This window comes from Myotis yumanensis, unplaced genomic scaffold (assembly GCF_028538775.1).
Source record: "Myotis yumanensis isolate MYYU_CA2020_CCGP unplaced genomic scaffold, mMyoYum1.0.hap1 SCAF_1, whole genome shotgun sequence".
Lineage (NCBI taxonomy): Eukaryota > Metazoa > Chordata > Mammalia > Chiroptera > Vespertilionidae > Myotis > Myotis yumanensis.
In genome coordinates this window covers 142,727,164-142,748,768 of record NW_027223752.1, presented here as the reverse complement: position 1 = coordinate 142,748,768, position 21,605 = coordinate 142,727,164, and the positions used below count along the sequence as shown (strand labels likewise).

The following is a 21,605-nucleotide window of genomic DNA, read 5'->3' as shown; positions in this document are numbered from 1 at the left end:
CCTTGTGTATAGTATCAATAATAATTTATATTGTATTTTTCAAAAATGAGAAACAGAATGCTTTATTTCATGCTAAATGAATGGAATGGAGGAAAAGTTTTCCCTCAACATTCAAAAATACATGACCTGTGGAAAATAATTTGTATTTTAAATAAATGTCTAACTATTACTCTAATATTAGTTATTACAAAATCCAGCCCATTCTCGTGAACTTGAAATGTTACCTATTTAATACTAATTTCACCTATTTGTAGACTCTTTATTCTATACCAATAATCTGTCTATTTCTATCCCAGCACTGCAATATTTATTCCATTATGTTATAGCAAGCTTTAGTGACAAGTAGAGCAAATATCAATCATTAATTTTTTTCTTTAAATATTATGTTTATTTTTCTAGGTGAACATTACAATTCATTGGTCAATTTCAAAAAAAACAAACAAAAACCGGAAACACTAAAAAGGTTCTTTGGTTAATTGTCATTTGTACACTATTGAATTTTGCTGCTTCTGGAAAGAAAGTTCATCCATTATTTTTTTATCCACTAAAATGGGTGTTTGAATATTCTCACCTTCATTTGAGCTTTTTAGTTTTCTTTATATGGGCCTTAAACTTTACTGTTAAGTATAGGTTTGTTTATATTATAACAATTGCTGCTGTTTCAGAATAGAACTCTGTTCCAATTATCTTCTTCAATTATTATGCTAATGGTAAAAGGGAAACTTATCTAGTTTTACATATTTATCTTGTATCCATCTACCATGCTGAACCCGTTTTATCATAGTAATAGTGTCACAGTTAATTTGCTTGAATTTCCTGCCTGTGAATATCTACACTAATATCAGTGTTTTTTCTTTTTCAATGTTTTTATTCTTACTTCTTTTGCTTGATCCTTTGGCTGAAACATCTCGAATGAATATAATAATCCCAGTGCTAACAGACTTTTCTTTTTAATTTGGCTTTAAGGGAAAATGCTTTCAGTTTTTTTAAATAGATATCGCATTTAAATTTTTGGAAGAGAGGGACTATATATTTGACTTTTAAAATTTCTACTATGTCATTCAATCTGCTCAACCTTAAAATCTCTTTCTGGGGGCAATTTTGGTAATTTATATTTTCCCATAAAATTGTTTCTTCCATGTGTTGGGTTTAAAAAAAATACACCAACATGGACTTTCAAGCTCACTACATAAAATATATTTAAATTCCCCCCTCTTTACATTGACCTTTTGAAACCTTGAAATGATTTTCATTTATGAAAAACTCGCGTTCTTATGAATATATTTGTTAGTTCTTAGCAGTGAGTACTATGTTTGAAAAAATAACAGAGGCCATGATCTTAAATTTTGATGATTTGTTCTGTGTTCCACCTAGTAAAGAACTATTTTTGGTTGCTATGGAGATGATTTCCATAATGTTAAAAAAGAAACTGGCAAATACTTACTAATGGTTCCCACTTAGATGCAACATTTTAAAAATGTTCCTTAGTAAACAAAACAATTATACATTTCAGCAATACCGGAGCCCTGCTTAAGTCAAAGCTCCATTATGACAGATATTGTTTTCTTAGTGAATGGCCATTTCCCTAGTCCCCCTCAGAAAAGGTTAAATGATTTATTCAAAGTCATGGAGTTAGTAAGTGTGGATGGAGCTCACACTCAAAGCCAGGTATTAGTACTGGTTATTAAAGGTATAGAAAACATAACCAATATTTTCAAGGACAATTGTCTTCAAAATTATTGTCCACACATTCTCCAAAAGAGTTTTTGAAAAACTTTGTAGTTACTTTAATATTAAGTAAAAATTAAAAATTTTATCTTAACATTAAGCAGTTGCAAAGGATTCACTCTCCAGGCTACTGCAAAGAAAACTCTTACACTTTTCAATGCAGACATTGAAATGTAAATACCGTGGTGATTGAATACACATCATCTTCCAATCCATAAGCATAAAGTAGTCTCTAGTAGTTAGAAATATTCATTGTTCCTTTTATTCCTTAAACTAATATTTTGAATTTCCTTCCCAAAGGATTTCTATTCTAAGTTATTTTATACTTTAAAGCCATGGATTACATTTTTCTGCAATGAAACAGGACAATAATTTATTTTAAAATTTTCAATTACCATTATTGTCCAAAGTTACCTTTACAAATAAAACTAGTAAAAATTGGGCAAAACAAATTTTGTTAGTCACAAGGAATAACATTTTATTGGAAATGCAATTCTTAGTAGGATAGACAGGGCATATTTTCATAAAACTTTTTAAAAATTGAAGTAGTTTTTAATAAAACTCAGACTTGTAAAATAACGAGGTGACAGAAGCATAGAGGATCCCAGAAAAAAGCCATTCTCTCTAGTTTGTCTGGCAAAGTCTTCCCAGAGAAAATGTCACCCATATAGGATCTAAAGATTAAAAGGCATTTTTTGGTCAAATAAAGTAGACAAAGAAAACTCTAGGCAGAAGGAACAGTGTGTGCAAATCTTGGAAAATGGTAAAAATGTACCCTGTCTAGGCATCAGGTATTTTTGGACATGATAAATTTGTGATGCCTAGTAGATATCGAAATAAAATCTGAATGGAATTTGGGGTCTTGTTAGCAATTGAATTTGAGAATGTAAATGTTAGTGGATAGGTTTGGGCTGCTGACAAATTGTATTCAAAGTTTATAAAGCAACCCAAGCTTAGATGTGATCATGTATTAAGTAAGGGTAGGCAGAAGAGAGAATTTCAAACACTGCGAACTGGAGCACTCCAATATTTGAACATCAGGGGAAAGAGGAGGAGACAGTAAAGGAGAATGCAAAAGTTGGCCAGTGGTACCCTAGAAACCAGGGAAAGAGAAAAAAAGGTGATCTGAGCTCAAATACTGCCACCTTGAGAAGGTGAGCAATGAGAAATTACCATTTTTATTGCCCTTTTAATTCCTGGTTAAAGTGCCTTTTTAATATAAGGGCTTCCTAGAAATGATATTTAAAATGTTCAAAAGTTGTTTTTTTCTTTATCATCACTCTATATTTTTTATTTCTTATTTTATTAGATTACATTTAGATAAATTGGAGGAGCAAAAACATCTGCTTTTATTAGCCTTTTCTTTTTAGTCAAATACGTGGATATAAGGAAATGACATATAATTACATGTCTTTTAATTTCAGGCTGCTTCCTGTTTCTCCATTTTAGCCTTGCTGACTTGATTTTCTTTTCTTTCTTGCAACCACTTTCCTGCCCTGAATATTAATTTGGAATTTATATTTCATAGCTCACTCTATTTTTTTCCCTAACGAACATATTGATATACAACATAACATAATAACCAAGCCTCCTTAGCTGAGGGATATTTCCCTCCTCTGGCTCATGCTTTGCATATTCAGTCCTCAAACAAACATGACAAGCCATCGGTGTTTCTCAAGTAATGGGAAAACATGGTTCGCCTAGTTAGTTTTTACTCTTGTGGGTAATTTTAAACTCCCGGGAACCCAAATGACCTTCTTATAAAGTCTCTTTTTCTGGAATTACTGGTAAAACATGAATGTCCTTTCTCAAGGTGCTTTATTTTATTTTTAAAATATATGTTTTAATTAATTTCAGAGAGAGAAACAAAGAGGGAAAGAGATACAGAAACATCAATGATGAGAGAGAATAATTGACCCGCTGATCCCTGCACGGCCACTACTGGGGACTTAGCCTGCAGCATGGGCATGTGCCCTGGCCAGGATTTGAACCATGACCTCCTGGTTCATCGGTCGACGCTCAACCACTGAGCCACACCAGCCAGGCTCTCAAGGTATTTTTAGATCTCAAGAGGAAATCCAAAGGTTTTGTGGTAGGCCTCCTCAGGGAACCAGCAAAATCTTGTATTCACAATGACCTGGATGAGCGGTGGGTTTGATCTGTTGTCCTTACCTCTTTTGGTGATAAAGACAATGAATTCTCACCCAGGAATTAAAGAGTAGGGCCTGATATAAAGCCAACACTTTTTCACAGTTCCCTCTATTTACTCCAAAATTCTGTATTCTAGCCCTGGCTGGGTGGCTTAGTTGGTTGCAGCATTGTACCATACCTAGGTTGCAGGTTCCTATGGGAGACAACTGATCAATGTTTTTCTCTCTCTCTAAAAATCAATAAAGATATTCTCAGGTGAGGATTAAAAAATGAAAAAAACTCTGTATTCTAAAGCTGTCTTTATTTAACCTTAAATCCAAAAATAAATACCTGTATGTGACAAATGACCTGGACACTAAATTTACTTGGGAATGAATTTGACACTAACTGCAAGTCGAAATAATTTGCATGATTATTTGGCATTTCAGTAAAACATGCTATGATTAAAATAAAGAATTAAGGATAAGTCAAATGGTGGCTACTGCAAGATTTTTTTGTGAAGCAAATATTTAATGATTTAATCATTAGTAGGATAAATGGGGTTAATTCGGTGATAAAAAACCGATGATTAAGTAGTATACTACATGGCATAAAAAAGGAAGATAAAATAACATTGACGGCCACCACTCCTATAACATCTTGTATGCGTCAGGCACTGTGCAGAGTATTTTACATACGTTAGCGCCCAGTGATGGCGAACCTATGACACACGTGTCAGAGGTGACACGCGAACTCATTTTTTTGGTTGATTTTTCTTTGTTAAATGGCATTTAAATATATAAAATAAATATAAAAAATATAAGTCTTTGTTTTACTACGGTTGCAAATATCAAAAAATTTCTATATGTGACACGGCACCAGAGTTAAGTTAGGGTTTTTCAAAATGCTGACACGCCGAGCTCAAAAGGTTCGCCATCATTGTGTTAGCTCCTTTAAAGCTCACAACTACACGCTGAGGTAGGCGGTGTTATTTTCTCCATTTTACCAAAAAGAAGCTGGAACACAGGCAGGTTAAGGACGTCTCCATAACTACACAGCCAGTAAGGGGTGGATGTAGAGTTATATGCACCAACATAGAAGAATGGAATGATATTTCATAAAGAGAGAAAAAAACTCCCAAGGTAAAAAGTAGATGCATAAAGTGTAATTCACATTTCTATAAGAAACAAAGTTTGCTTGTATGTGGTACATGTGTTTGCGAAAGGGAAAATATAGACCATACTACTAAACAGAGGATTATGATGTTGAAATTTCTACTTTTAGTCTGTTACATTATGGTATTAAGAAATTTTTGAACTGCTATTATATATATGTATTATATATACATATATATATATATATATATATAAATTTTTCAAATGTCATTTTCCATACCTATGTTATAGATAGCACTAATTCCAAACATTTGTTATTATTGATAGCAATTCTAATTATTTAGGCTGTTGGAAAAATTTTATTTAATATCAAAAGTAATATATTAAAATATTTGATGGATTTTCCAGTTAATTCCTTTCTGCATTTGCTGCATTGATTTCCTTTCTTTTGTCCATCCCCCTCTCACATCATCTCCCCATATTAGAGTTTTCTTATTTGAGAGAAACAAGTTTTGGACATCACCATCTGGATTTCAATTTTTGAAGTTTAATTAAATACAAGAATGTAAACCTCTTTGCTTGTTCATCTGAAGCTAGCTAGAGTGTGGGAGTTTTCTTGTCTATAAGGGTTAGAGAGCACAAAAATTCAAACTTCTTTACTCTAAACAGTTGGTACTAACATTCAGCTAACTTTCAATATACATTATTTATGACATTCTCAGTTTCTTTCAGGAGAGTTTAGAAATTAATATGATGCATCCCATCTTTCCATCATGTTATATTATAACAAATTAATTTCCATGAAAAGTGATACAAGGAAAAATAAAATTTGGTTGAGATGTGAAATAAATTATGTAATAAATTTGAGAGACAAAATACTTTGAGAAACCCATCAATAATTCAGTTTCAATAATGCTAAAACAGTGTCTAAATATGGTTCATCATAAATTTTGTTGTTTAAATTTATAGAGGTTTTTGCTTTTTTTAGGGCCAAACAACATTTCCTAAAATTCGAGTGTTGATCAGAAGGATATAAGGATTTAAGCAACTATTAATCAGTATCTCCCAGACACTTCTATATAGTTCCTATTGAATGTCAATCTGAAATTAGTTCTCTAATAAGTGAAGTAATATGTCCATTGGTCTGCTACACTAAAAAGTCATAGACAGAAATATAATTGAATATGTATTATTTCCTTTGGAATTTATGAAAGTTTTGTATAATTCCTTAAAGAATGAGAGAAAAAAAATCAAGCAATCTTTGATATACAATGTAAATAACTCCCAAAAGAAATCACAAGGCCTGTTCTTATTTATTTTTGTTTTAAAAATATTTTAAGTATACAAAGGTATTTCTTATTTGTACCTTAACCTTAGTTATTCATAAACACCCACTGCCTAAACAAGAAATAGGATTTATTTATGAATTTTATTCTTTGTTGTTAGAAAAAAGAAATATGAAATTTGTAATACAAAGGAAGAAAGAAACACAGATACTTAATTAACCTGAAATAGGATGACACCCACATAAAAATATTTTTATAACCTGATATAAATATTAAAAACAAGGAGTAATGAGTATTACTAAACTATATATGCCATGTAATATAAAATGCTCAAAGACAGAATCATTTTAATTATTTATATTTTTTTGAAAGGCACTCACACATTACTTTTTCTTATTCAGACAGATACACATAAATAATGCCATTATTCACTATTTTTTACCTTATTGACCACATTGATGCTCTATTATATCAGTCTCAAGAAAAATAAGTAAGCCAAGTGCAATAAATGTTAAAAAAAAAAAAAAAAAGCATAGACAATGCTACTTACCGACACATAGGACCACTTTTCTCCACCACACAAGTCCCACCATTTCTGCAATAAGCTATTGGACACTCTAAAAAAAAGCACCACAAAATACCAATGTTAATCTACACTAATAAAAGAGAAACATGGTAATTAGCGTACGACCACTACCCTTCCCATTGGCTAATCAGCATATCCTTATGCAAATTAACTGTCAGCCAAGATGACGGCTGGCAGCCATGCACTGAAGCGAACAGGGAGGCTTGCTTGCTCCAGCGACTGGCGAACTCCAACATTCCCCGCCTGCCGTTGCCAGCCTCTCAGCTGCAACTCTAAGCAACTATGTACTATGTTGCAAATAAGAAGCTAAACAAAACCCCAGAAACCGGCTTTCATTCAGCCAGGCTTCAGCCAGCCGGACCGCAACATTGTATCGATATTTTCAGCAGCGAGGCCTCAGAGCTAAAGCTGGCCCAGAATAAAAAAAAGAAAAGAAAAAAAGGAGCGGTTGGGAGCTTCAGTCACCTGCTTCCGGAAAACAGCCCTCAGCCCCTCACCCAGACTGGCCAGGCACCCCAGTGGGGACCCCCACCCTGATCCAGAACACCCTTCAGGGCAAACTAGCCAGTCCCCACCCGTGCACCAGGCCTCTATTCTATATGGTAAAAGGGTAATATGCCTCCCAGGACCGGGATCAGCGGAGCAGCAAGGCTCCCAGCACCGGGATCTGCATGACAGGGGGCAGCGCCAAAACTCCCTGATCAGCCCTGCTCTGTGCCTGATAGGGGGGAGCTCCCCAACCCCCTGATTGCCCTGTGGCTCTGTGTGTGATGGGGGCGGGGCTACAACCTCCCTATCTGCCCTGCTCTGTTCGTGACAGGGGAAGGTGCCCCAACCCCCTGATCAGCCCTGCTCTGTGCCTGATAGGGGGGAGCTCCCCAACCCCCTGATCGCCCTGCGGCTCTGTGTTTGACAGGGTGCGGTGCACCAACCCCTCCCCCCCAAGGGCCCTGCCCTGTGTGTGACAGTGGCAGTGCCCCAACCCCCTGATTGGCCCTGCTCTGTGGGTAATAGAGGGTGGCGCCTCAACCCCCCTCCACGGGCCTTGCTCTGTGTGTAACAGGGTAGAGCCATAACCTCCCCATTGGCCCTGCCCTGAGTGTGACAGGGTGCAGCGCCCAAACCCCCTGATCCGCCCTGCTCTGTGTGTGACAGGGAGCGGTGCCCCAGCTCCCCTATCGGCCCTACTCTGTGAGTGACAGGGGGGAGCTCCCCAACCCCCTGATCAACCCTGCTCTGTGTGTGACAGGGTACAGAGCCCCAACCCCCCTGATCGGCCCTGCTCTGTGAGTGACAGGGGGCAGCGCCCCAACCCCCTGATCGGCCCTGCTCTGTGAGTGACAGGGGGCAGCGCCCCAACCCCCTGATTGGCCCTGCTCTGTGAGTGACAGGGGGCAGCGCCCCAACCCCCTGATCGGCTCTGCTCTGTGTGTGACAGAGGGTGGCGCCGCAACCTCCCCATCGACCCTGCCTTGAGTGTGACAGGGGGCAGTGCCCCAACCCCCAATCGGCTGTACCCTGAGCGTGACTGAGGGTGGCATCGCAACCTCCCGATCCGCCCTGCTCTGTGCATGACAGGGGGCGGCGCCCCAGCTCCCCAATCGGCCCTACTCTGAGCCTGACCAGGGGCTGCACCTAGGGATTGGGCCTGCCCTCTGCCACCCGGGAGCAGGCCTAAGCCAGCAGGTCGTTATCTCCCGAGGGGTCCCAGACTGGGAGAGGGCACAGGCGGGGCTGGGGGACCCCCCCCCCCCCCCCGAGTGCACAAATTTTTGTGCACCGGGCCTCTAATCCTATATAATAAAAGGGTAATATGCAAATTGACCCTAACAGCAGAAAGACTGGGAATGACTGGTCACTATGACACACACTGACCACCAGCGGGCAGATGCTCAATGCAGGAGCTGCCCCCTGGTGGTCAGTGTGCTCCCACATGGGAGGAGCTCTGCTCAGCCACAAGCCAGGCTGACGGCTGCCAGTAAAGCAGTGGTGGTGGATGCCTCTCCCACCTCCTCAGCATCACTAAGGATGTCCGACTGCAGCTTCGGCCTGCTGCCCCCTGGCAAGTGGACATCCCCCGAGGGCTCCCAGGCTGCCAGAGGGATGTCTGACTGCCAGCTTAGGCCCAATCCCCTAGGGAACAGGCCTAAGCCAGCAGCTGGTCATCCCCCGAGGAGTCCCAGACTGAGAGAGGGCACAGGCCAGGCTGAGGGACCCCCCTCCCCGAGTGCACAAATTTTTGTGCACTGGGCCCCTAGTTATAAATATTACCAGAGGCCCATTGCACGAAATTTGTGTACTCAGGGGAAGGGTCCCTCCGCCCAGATTGTGAGAGGGCGCAGGCCAGGCCAAGGGACCCCACAGATGCATAATCAGGGCCGAGGAGGGATACGGGTGGTTGGCCATCCAGGGGACTGCAGGTGGGCTCCAGGGCATGTCTGACCTGTCTCTCTCTGTCCTGATCAGCTGGACCCCAGCAGCAAGCTAACCTACCAATCAGAGCATCTGCCCCCTAGTGGTCAGTACATGTCATTTGAGCAATTGAGTGGCTTTAGCATATCATTAGCATATTATGCTTTGATTGATTGAACGGACGACCAGATGACCAGACACTTAGCATATTAGGTTTTTATTATGTAGGATTAGCAAGATAATGGTCATATCACTGTTAGTCATTGCATTAAATGTAATCATCTACATATATAAAAGCCTAAGCGACTGTTCCACTGGTAGCTATGACATGCACTGACCACCAGGGGGCAGATGCTCCAACCGGTAGGTTAGCTTGCTGCTGGGGTCCAGCCAATCAGGACTGGATGAGATGGCCGTACATGTCCTGGAGCCCTCCAGAAGTCCCTCCCCAGCCCCAATAGTGCACCAGTGGGGTCCCTCAGCCCCCACTGGACTTCTAGTTTAAAATAAATTGCTTCCTAGTTACTAGAAGCACATGAATTCTCCTAGGCTTCTTTCCTGTAGCCCTAAACTTATTCTGTGGCCCCTACTTCCTGGGATGTGTTCATTCTCTTCACATGCCTGAGGGGTGGACCAGATAAGTAGACTTCTCGCCTGGGTTAGGAAATGTCATTTGCTTTTCCATCTTGCCTATGCTTACTCCTCCCTGTTTAACTAATTTCAATAAGGAGCAAGGTGCTGAAGACAAGAATAAAGAGCTTTACTCCTCAGGTACCAGGGGCATGCTCAACTGAATAGAACTGATGCAAAATTTCCTTCATAAACAAGAAATTATATGGTTTGATTAAAAATAGCCAACCAATACGATGAAACATATGTAGATACAATACTTGTTAGATAAACCAGTTTATGGTTATTTTTGGTCTTAAGTACAATTATAGTCTTCCTTAAGTAAGAGGTTTGTTTTACTAAAACACCAGTCAAGTGTCTGATACTTGCAAAGTAAAATACACACAGATGCACATTTTTTTCGAGGGTTATTAATAATTACTTTGATTGTAGTGAGTAACATATACAGCAGCATGATTCTGTGAAAATCTAGATAGGTACTCCCTTGCACTGAATAATGGAGCACCTTGTAAAGCAGAGTGGTATTGGTCAGAACAAGAAGTGAATCCTGGTATTGTGGAGGAGAGAAGATTTATAGATTATCTCTAATGAGTTCTTATAAGTTTCTGCCTTTGAGCCAGATTCTTTATTCATAAAATGGAAAGACAGTACACCGTATTTGCATCTTCAAGTTACTCAAAACAGTTTAGAGAAGAGGGTAGATGAAATGGAGAAGGGCATGGGTATGACCAGTTAGTAATGAAAAGACTAAATATATCTCCAGTAGAGAAGTAGATAGTTCCCAAGATTGGAACTAGGAATCTATGGGGTTGTTTTTAGAATTAGTGCAGGTTCCCAGGCTCTGTAGCCACACTGATATCTCACTGCCTTATACTCCTTTGTATTGGTTATTATGACATGTGTCTGGAGGTCCATACAACTCATGGCTGACTTTATAGAACAATCATTCTTTGAAAAATTCAAGTTCAATCCCAATGTGGTGTATCACTTTGGAAAAATAGGAACACCTATAAAATGGGCAAGTGATCGATTTAAAAACAAAAGTAACTTTTAAGCTTAAATATAAATAATTTGCAACTAGACACCTTTCTTTGTTGTTGCTATTGTTTCTCTCAATGTGTATAGAGACAGCTATTACGAGGTGGACTGTTGGGAAGACATAATCATGTGAGTCTTGGTTTTCTTTCCCTGATAACTACTCAGTTAATAAGTTGTGTGACCTTGGGCTAGGTATTTTAGTTATAAAGTTCTTCATGTTTAAAGTGAGGATTATTTCACCTTCCTTATGGGGCTGCTGGAAGGATAAATTAAATTTATAACATTTCTATACTAGTCAATGGTATGCATAAGTATTAAAATAATTGTTCTGATGCATCCTTCTATTTTGGGGCGTTCTTTGAATGTGCCATGAAATCTAATTCTCATTACCAGTGCACTCACTCTCCATCTTCTCATCTTTCTTTTCTTCCCAGCCATTTACTGCAGACCTGCTCTGTCATAATCTGTCCTAAGAGTTTTACCGGTGTTACCTCATTTAATCCTCATAACATTATGTGGTACATCCCATACTTATCCTTTCTTACAGAGGACACTGGTTAATGATGTAATGCTCAAGTTAACAGCAAGGAAGCAGCAGGTATTGAACTAAATTCTGGTCCTCTCACTCCAAAGCCTGTCAATTTAAAAATGTCAAATGACCCATTATTCAGTTCAGAATTTCTATAACCCCTTGCAGTTCTTGGCATTATGGGATCATAAACCCCTTTCAATCATGTGGTCTTTATGTGGTGCCGTGGGTTAAATAGCCATGTACACAATAAACAGCAGCGCCGTTTTAGGAGCTGTCTGGATTTTAAGAGTCCACCAGAAAGCTTATGCAGCAAACCAAGTTCCCAGTTGGCACAGACTGTCCTCTTTATTTTAAAATCCCAGCACAGAGCCTGCAGAAAAGATTAAGAAACTTGAAATAGCTTCACAGTACCTACATGAGAAGTTTTTGTTTTGTTTTCATTTGGTTTTAAAAAACCGTCCGAAATGTTATTTTGCTATTTTATTAGTAGTAGTAGTAGCATTTTATTATTCATATATTAAATTATATTCATAATATTTCATCCTGTAAATTTAAATTTTAGTGTCTTTTCCTAATTCTCCTTCAAATAGCTTATTATGATAATTACAGTATCACCATTGCATAACCTTAATTAACCTCTACTACTGCAAATGACTGGAAAAAGACTTTCAACTTAAAATTAGGCCGGACAAATTCTGTTCAATGATTTTCTATCGCATAAACAGCCAAACTTGAAAATAGTATGTCTTTCTTTTGAAACTTGGGAATAGGACTCATAGAAAAAACTTAACCTGCAATACCCATACATTGCCTGAGCTTGATGATCTTATTAATGATTTAAACTTTGAGGTGAAAGTAGACCAACTGCTCACCATCTGTTGTGTGTCTACTGGGAGAAGTAGTGGATGCTGTAAGGTTTGGCATAAAAGTCTGTGAAATGCTGACCTTACAGGAATATGATGCTTGAAAGAAACAGGAAGGTTAAATGTGCACTGACACATCTTTGCATGGATTAGGCATTCTTCAAAATGGAAGCATTGACTTTATTATATTTGACTGACAAACTAAAAAGCAAATAAAATATAAATAGAGAACACATAATATAACATGGATTTTATTTCTGAAAACTGTTCCACTAGTTCTTTATTTTATTTTAACCCCAAAGCTGTGGCAATGTGACCTATATGTGTAAATGAACTGTAAATGAATTGGTAAGTGATTAAAATATATGGGGCAACAAAAATGTATTATTATCTATCGGGTGTCTGTCACTCAGTATGAATGGCAGGTCTTCTGTATTTCTGATCATATTTTTACAGGTAGAACATGTCAAAGCAAACAATAAACCACGGCATGTTATAATATATTTTTTCTCATATAAAATTATACTAAGGAAAATCTCACCTTTATGTAAATAAATTTGGGTATTGGACTTAAGTACTGTGTCTTAATAGTTTCAAAGAATAAAACTACCTCATTAATATATTTCTAACTGTCTGAAAAGAGAGCAAGAAGATTTACTTTTGGGTGTCTAATTTGATGTATGTGAATGCCTAGTAGAGAAATAATGCCAGAAAGCATTTATCTTTGCATATTTTATGGCACCAGATTTGCTCAATTCTTGATTTCCTTTTGTATTCATAAAATTCAGTGTTGTGTGAGTATTCATTTTCAGCAGCATAAAAAAAGATGTTATATACTATGATTTGAATATAATTACCATGCAGTTTTCACTTATAATGTTCTTTTTTCTTGAAAGATACAAAGAATAGTCTTACAAAGAATATAGTTTTGATATGAAATATCTGAAATTTATTTAGAAAATATGATCAAATACAACTTTTATCACCAATTCATATTATCTTTTAGTTGTGACAGATTTATATTGCCCCTATTATTTTATACTAGAGGCCTGGTGCACAAAAATGTGTGCACTCAGGGAGTCCCTCAGCCCGGCCTGTGCCCTCTGGCAGCCTGGGAACCCTCGGGGGATGTCTACCTGCCAGCTTAGAAACAAGTTGGCAGTCAGACATCTCTCTGGCAGACCGGGGGGAGCGGGCCTAAGGCTCAGGAGGATATCTTTAGTGCTGTGGACATCCCGCCACCACCACTGTGTTGCTGTCAGCCAGGCTTGTGACTGAGTGGAGCTCGCCCTGTGGGAGCACACTGACCACCAGGGGGCAGCTCCTGCATTGAGCCTCTGCCCCCTGGTGGTCAGTGCGCATCATGGCAACTGGTCGTTCCTGGTCATTCCACCATTAGGGTCAATTGCATATTACCCTTTTATTATATACTAGAGGCCCGGTGCACAAAAATTTGTGCACTGGGGGGGGGGGGGGGGTCCCTCAGCCCGTCCTGTGCCCTCTCGCAGTCTGGGACCCCTTGGGAGATAACGACCTGCTGGCTTAGGCCTGCTCCCGGGTGACAGAGGGCAGGCCCAATCCCTAGGTGCAGCCCCTGGTCAGGCTAAGAGCAGGGCCGATTGGGGAGTTGGGGCACCACCCCCTGTCATGCACAGAGCAGGGCAGATTGGGAGGTTGTGATGCCACCCTCAGTCATGCTCAGGGTAGGGCCGATTGGGGGGTTGAGGCACCGCCCCCTGTCACACTCAAGGCAAGGTCAATGGGGAGGTTGCGGCACCACCCCCTGTCATGCACAGAGCAGGGCGGATCAGGGGGTTGGGGCGCTGCCACTCTCACACTCAGGGCAGGGCCGATGGGGAGGTTATGGCTCTACCCCGTCACACACAGAGCAGGGCCCGTGGGGATGGGGGGTGGGGCACCACACCCTGTCACACACAGAGCCGCAGGGCGATCAGGGGGTTGGGGAGCTCCCCCCTATCAGGCACAGAGCAGGGCTGATCAGGGTTTGGGGCGCCTTCCCCTATCACGAACAGAGCAGGGTGGATAGGGAGGTTGTGGCCCCGCCCCCTGTCACACACAGAGCCGCAGGGTGAACAGGGGGTTTGGGCGCTGCCCCCTGTCACCCTGATCCCGGTGCAAGGAGGCCTCGCGGCTCCGCTGATCCCGGTGCTGGGAGGCATATTACCCTTTTACTATATAGGATAGAGGCCTGGTGCATGGGTAGGGGCTGGCTGGTTTGCCCTGAAGGGCGTCCTGGATCAGGGTGTGGGTCCCCCCTGGGGTGCCTGGCCAGCCTGGATGAGGGGATGATGGCTGTTTGCAGCTGGTCACACACCCTTCAGGGTAGGGGTCCCCACTGGGGTGCCTGGCCAGTCTGGGTGAGGGGCTGAGGGCTGTTTTCAGGCTGGTGGGTGACTGAAGCTCCCAACCGCTCCTTTTTTTCTTTTTTTTTTTATTCTGGGCCAAGGCCTCTGCTGCTGAAAGCAGGTATCTGGTTTGTTTCGGTTTTATAATCGAAACACTGTATCATCTCCAGCTCTGAGATCCCTGCCGGCTGAAAGCTGGTTTCTGGGGTTTTGTTTAGCTTCTATATTTGTTACAATGTTTCAAACTGCCAGCTCAGAGGCCGGCAAGGCAGGCGGGGAACGTTGGAGTCCTGCTTCACTGAAACAAGCAAGCCTCATGTTCGCTTCCAGCTGCCTGGCTGCCGGCCGCCATCTTGGCTGGCAGTTAATTTGCATATCGCCCTGATTAGCCAATGGGAAGGGTAGCGGTCGTACGCTAATTACCATGTTTCTCTTTTATTAGATAGGAGGATATCTCCTGCATGAAATAAAAATAGTCAGGAGGAATGCTAACAATGGGCTACAATAAATTAGAGCATATTAAAGCAGTTTTGATAAAAGTATAACCACAAATATATATTATCAGCTCTTATAACTGTTCCAAGGTAAGAAAAACATGTTTAAAAGTCAGTCTAAAGTTTAATAAATTAACTTTTAGACATAAATAGATTATGCAAATAGGGAGCTCTTATGAAGAGGTGGAAGAAGACTACAAGTTTAAAAAATTAATAACGTTAGATTGTGAAGGGTTTATTATGTAAACCAAGCACTTTTCATCAGATTATTAAATACTAATAATCTTAAATTATATTATAGTAAGTTAAAATTAAATATTTGACTTTATTTTTAAACATTGTTTATATAGAGTAAGCAAATTCATTATATTATGCTCGAGCCCCAGCACGTAAAACCGCGTGAGACCCAGACCCGGTGCGCCGCAGGACCCAGCGTCAAGTCCTGCCGGCACCGCAGGACCCATCAATGTGCCTCCTGGTGACGAGTCTTTGGTTGTTACGGCATAAGGACCACTGGGTTTTTATTATATAGATATTTGTAATATTTATTTATTTATTTTTAAGATTTTTTTTTTATTGATTTTTAGAGATTGAGGAAAGGAGAGGGAGAGAGAGTAACATCAATGTGAGAACAATACATCGAACTGCTGTCTCCTGCATGTCCCTACCAGGGATTGAGTCCATAACCTGGGCATGTGCTCCAACTGAGGACTATACCAGCTGTCTCTTGGTGTATGAGATGATACCCAACCAACTGAGCCACATTGGCCAGAGCTATATTTGTAATATTTAAATGTCAACATTCTTCCTGCTCCAGACCAATAATAGAAATGCAGTTATTTCATTCTTGCTATTATTTAAACTTCAAGGTTTAATATTATCATTGTCTGCAGGTTAAGTTACTGTCTTAGATTGTAAAGAATATTTGAATGGAAATGGAGTACCTGAGCAGCTGGACTCATCAAGTTGGAAGTCCATGCAGTTGGCAAAACCATCACAGCGCTCGTGAACTGGGATACAGCTGTTAGAGGAGGTGCACAGCAGAGCTCCCTCAGAACAGCTGACATTGGCTGGAAAAAAAGAATCATCATCATCTTCTTTTAAAAAATAATTTTTTCTAATGAAATAATACAATTTATTGTATTATCCTTCATTTATTAGTTCTATATTTAAATTATATATTCAATGTAATAAATTGAACATTTTTCAAAGTGTGTTGATGGAATCATTTCTCAGCATTATATTATGTGTAAAATGCATCATATGTACTATGTATTCTGAATTGATTTTAGGCTAGAGGCAAATTTACATCAAAGAAGATCTCTGTTATTCCTCTAATGTCCCCAATATTATGTGCAACTGAACCGATAGGTATTGTACCTCGCTTGAATGTGCATCAATTTCCAACTGAGTTCTAAGTTATGAGTAGTACTAGGTGCTCATTAGATCTGGGTGTTGATGTGGTCACTCAGCTCATTGTGCTAGGACGGTGTGACCTTATAGCACTGTGTCAGTGCATGATGCAGGTATTTTATAAATCCCAGAGTCTCTTATTAGCCCGACTTCAAGAAACAAGCATAAGTCTTATTCACAAAACTTTGATTTTTTTCAGAAAAATGTCTTTATTGATTCCTGTCAAGGGTACTGACAGTTTAATAGAGTCTAGTCCTGCAAATTACTGGATTTCCCTTGGATGCTCTCTTAGTCCTTAAACTGTAGTGTTGTGTTCCTCCCTCTCATTCTCTAGTCTCTTTAGGATTGTGACTTCCTATAAAGCAGGAGGCTATGTTTTAGATTCCTTCTATGAGTTAGGGCTGACCCAGAACATTTCATTCTAGGCCATGATGTGTCTCTGTTCTCCTGATTACTTAAAAACCTAGAACCAGCAGGCCTGAGTTTCAGGCCTGATCTCTATTTTCTCTGGTTCTACCTCTGTTTTGTTCCATTACAATATTTAATGTCTTCAAGGCCTTTTGTGTGATAGCTCTTCTCTCTAGCATTGCTGTGTTTGGAATAGAGGAAAAGTGTCAAAGCATGAACCCACTGCACCATCTTCTCAGAAATACAAGATAGATTTAGAAAGCAATAAATAATAATGATATTGGCCTACACTGTTTCTCTAACCTGGTTCCTTTAAGTCATAGTGTTATGCAGAGGTAATGTGAAAGACAGGAATGATCAGCCAGGGCTTCTGGGGCTTAACCCAAGTTCAACAAAAATAGCTCTGCTTTTCTTCAGTATACTTAAAGATATGATATAATATGTTATTTAAACATTTTAATTCAAATCTGCTAAAATTTTTAAAGGATTGATCTAGGAAGTTACTTCTACTAGAATAAAGACAACTAAGTTCAAACTTCTCAAGCTAAATGGACAGTTTAGAAGACATGGGAATAGAGATCTCCAAGTATGGTTCTTGCACAGATTTTGTCAGTTATTTTAAAATATTTTATTTTCTTCAAACACATCTGTAGGCTGTTTAGAGTTATCATAGGATATTAGCACAGTTTAGTTTGAGAACTGCCTATCAAAAATTTATTTTCAAGTTGGACATAAAAATGGTATTTCTAAGAGTTTGTATTTTCATTGATCAAAATGCTGGCTCTGAAAAATTAAAGTGACAGTCTTCATTCAGCAATCCTTCTTGAGGTGCTGGAACATCAATTCAACACCAATAAATATTATTAAGCTGTCACTACATGTAAGATACTAGGCTTAGCACTTCAAATGAAGAGTACAGGGGAGACATGTATATAAAGAGACATCAGAATGAATAAAGCAACAATAGCAAGGTAACAATACAAGAGTGACCAGCAGTTCAAAACAATAATAAAAGATATGCCATAAGGTCAGATTTAGTTGGTAAAGTACTGGTATAGGTAAGCATTATAAAAGCAATAGATTCTTTGGTATAGGGAGGTCTATAAAGACTGAAAGAAGAGTAGAGTCTTGAGATGTGTTTTAAATTTTAATGTTTCCAGAGAAAAGCCATTTAACAGAGTGGTAATCTATAGACAGAGAATCAATAAATTTGATATTGGAACATGAGTAAAGCAGTTTGCCTTTAACTGGGGAATTGTGTAAGAAGGTGGTACAAACAAACCTAAAAAACAAGGCTGAAACCAGTTTGTAGAAATGGCTAAGGTCCCAAGGGAAAAGATAATCTTTAAGTTTTTCTAAAGGTTTAAAAGATTTTAGGATATACATTGACAAGATAAATCATATTGCAAACACATCAACTAGAAAACTGCATAATTTCCAACTCTTATAAGATCCAGAGATGTTTGCAAAATAATCTGTATGTTTATGAATGCATCTATATATCCACATGTATGAGCATGTGTGTATATATACATATTTTTATTATCAATGCATTGCAAGGAGCTGAGAGATAATATAAGATGATAGTTTTAAGGTTTTAAATAATATAATATATTGAAATTTGTAAACAAAGATAATAGATACTACTCATCTACTTATTAAGCTTTATTTTTAATCCTTTTCTCAGAAATAGGAATCCATCCATATTCCCTCACCCAATTTCCAGTGGGAATGATAGCTTATTTTCAAGCTGACTATACAATGAAGATCTCTAACTTATCAGTAATATAAATTCTCAATTATGACCCAAATAGCATTAAGAGACATAAAATATACCTCTATAAGAAAAAAAATTATAAAGCGTTTTCCTTTTAATAGAGTTTTCAATTTAGACAGTTAAAAATGGACCTTTTACTTTATAAAATTGAAAACTAAAACCATAGTTTCTGTGGCATTTTAAATAGAATAGCATTAAAGTTAATGGATATTTATCAATTTCCTTTTAAATGTAGGTGGCAAATAAATTATGAATGCAATTAATATTTACTGACATATACAGCAAAGGGCATTGTACTAAATATAGGACAACAAATTGAACTATTGCTCTCTTTTTCTCTTCTATGATTAATATACATACAACAAAGAAAATTTCCAAAATTATTCCAAATAAGTTATATATAAAATTTATTACTTTTAACTTTATTTTTATTGTTGACATTATCACACATGTCCTCACACCCCTACCCCCCAACTTTGTCTACCTCCACTTAGCCTCTGCCACCTCTTCCTCCTGGCCATGACTACACTGCTGTCTGTGTCTATGGGTTATGCATATATATAAAATTTATAGGAAACTGAGATTTCAAAATGTTTCCCTTGACAATATCTACTTTTGCCACATTCGCATTAAAACGTTATGTTTTAATATCTACAGGAATACTTATTTCAATCTGTTCTCATCCTAGATTATCTTTCTTACCTAAATGAACCAAGTAACACAGAGCATTGTGGGGCTTTTAGCTCATTCACGCAGGTACTCAGGTAGATGATACATTAAAGATAAACAATTCATGAATATTTCATTGGCATTACTTCCCTAAAGCAAATTCCTGTTATAAATTATAATTGCTGCATAAAAAATAAACCCTAAGTAAAGCATGTATGACTATGTGTATCCATTCAGTATTAAACTAAAAAGTCATGTATACAGCAACCAACATTTCTAACAGGAGAATAACCATGGTCCTTGGGCCTTGAAGATGAAGGCTACAACCCTTCAAAGCACAAATAAACTTATCACAGAGCAGGGTGGACATTTACTTTATTCTGGAATTAAATCCAACCACTACTCTTATTGAAATATCTTAGCAGTTTAAATAATTTTAAATAAAATGATAAAAATAATTTAATAGGAAAAGGATAATTTATTTGTGTATTTATGTACTTTAGCATATTAATTCATTTAATCCCCCAATACCTCTGCAAAGAAGACTTAATCACCATCATTTTTATGTTGAATAAACTAAGGAACACATATGTAAGAAGGGGAGATGTCACATGATGAAGATGATCTTTATACTATTATTGAGAATTACCATAGGACATTAAGTTCATAAGTAACATATTTAAAGGCTGATAATAAAAATACTGATTATAAATGTTGACCTACAAATCTTAGGAGCATGACCCATTCCAAGTGTTCGGTAAGTGGTATTCAACTTACTGGGACATATCAACTTCTACTGGGACAAATTAAAGTTAGAAAATAGGTAAATCATCCACTTCCCTACATGTTTTCCACAGTTGTGTTTATCATTGATGGATAGCTTCCATTTCCTCTTCTGAGTCATTCTCTACCTCCTCTTCTTGCTCTAGGCCAGCAGTTCTCAACCTGTGGGTCGCGACCCCTTTGGTGGTCGAACGACCCTTTCACAGGGGTCGCCTAAGACCATCCTGCATATCAGATATTTACATTACCATTCATAACAGTAGCAACATTACAGCTATGAAGTAGCAATGAAAATAATTTTATGGTTGGGTCATAACATGAGGTACTGTATTTAAAGGGACAGAAGTTGAGAACCACTGCTTTAGGCTCTGGGAGACTAAATTATAAGGACACATTAACAAGTTCCTTTGTCCTTTGGATTTTGATTAGGTTTAACTTTTGTTAAGGTATGGCAAATGGGTAGCACCAGCAGGAGACTAATATAAGGGAAGTGACTGTGAAATCACCCTTTAACCAAATACCACAACTTTTTAAAAAATACATTTTTATTGATTTGAGAGAGGAAGGGAGAGGGAGAGAGAAACAGAAACATCAATGATGAGAGAGAATCACTGATTGGCTGCCTCCTACACACCCCCTACTGGTGGCTGAGCCCACAACCTGGGCATATGCCCTTGACCGGAATCAAACCAGGACCCTTCAGTCCACAGGCAGACAGTCTATCCACTGAGCCAAACCAGCTCAGGCACCACAACTTTTCTTAATGGACCTCTTTGACTCCAGATTCATACAACTGTTTCTTCCTCTTACATGCTTTGGTGTGTTGGTGATAAAAGCCCCTATTCTGCCTATCCTGTTTGGTTTCCCTATGCATAATATTTCCCTAATAAATAAGCGCTTTATTAAAATATTCTCAAATTATATAGTATCAATGAACCATCTATTTCTTGACAGAATATTAATGATGTAATATCTGATGAAATCTTGGTAAATAGATTGAAATCACCTTTTGCTTTTCCCAGCCTAGATATGTTTTAGGCCTAATCTCTACAAAACATTCCAACCTGAGGACACTCCGATAATTACAGCTTTTTATTGTCATATCATCAATCTCTTTTTATTGTCCTGAGGTGTCTATGTCCTCATCTCAGTGCCTTTCAATGCTTGGTTTCCTTAACTGTCTTTTAGATGTTCCTTAGGATTTTGTCTGCCACGTTCTCTTTTTACTCTTTATTATCTCATCTATATCACAGTTTTAACCATCATATGTTGATGGCCATGTATCTGTATAGATCTTGCTTTATCTCTTTCCAGAGCTCCAGATATTCATTTCTAAATACTTTCTGAATATTTCTGTGGATGTGCCACAGATACC

The 21,605-nt window shown here is 38.7% G+C and overlaps 1 protein-coding gene across 1 annotated transcript in view; it reads right to left on the bottom strand.

Moving 5' to 3' along the window:
- Positions 1-21,605, bottom strand: part of MALRD1 (MAM and LDL receptor class A domain containing 1) — a 597,781-nt gene that overhangs the window by 100,793 nt on the left and 475,383 nt on the right. The window contains exons 36-37 of the mRNA XM_070426883.1: positions 16,125-16,250; positions 6,810-6,876 (exon numbers count right to left, since the gene is read on the bottom strand). Of these exons, the coding sequence (XP_070282984.1) occupies positions 6,810-6,876; positions 16,125-16,250 (193 nt within the window). The remainder of the gene's footprint in view (positions 1-6,809; positions 6,877-16,124; positions 16,251-21,605) is intronic.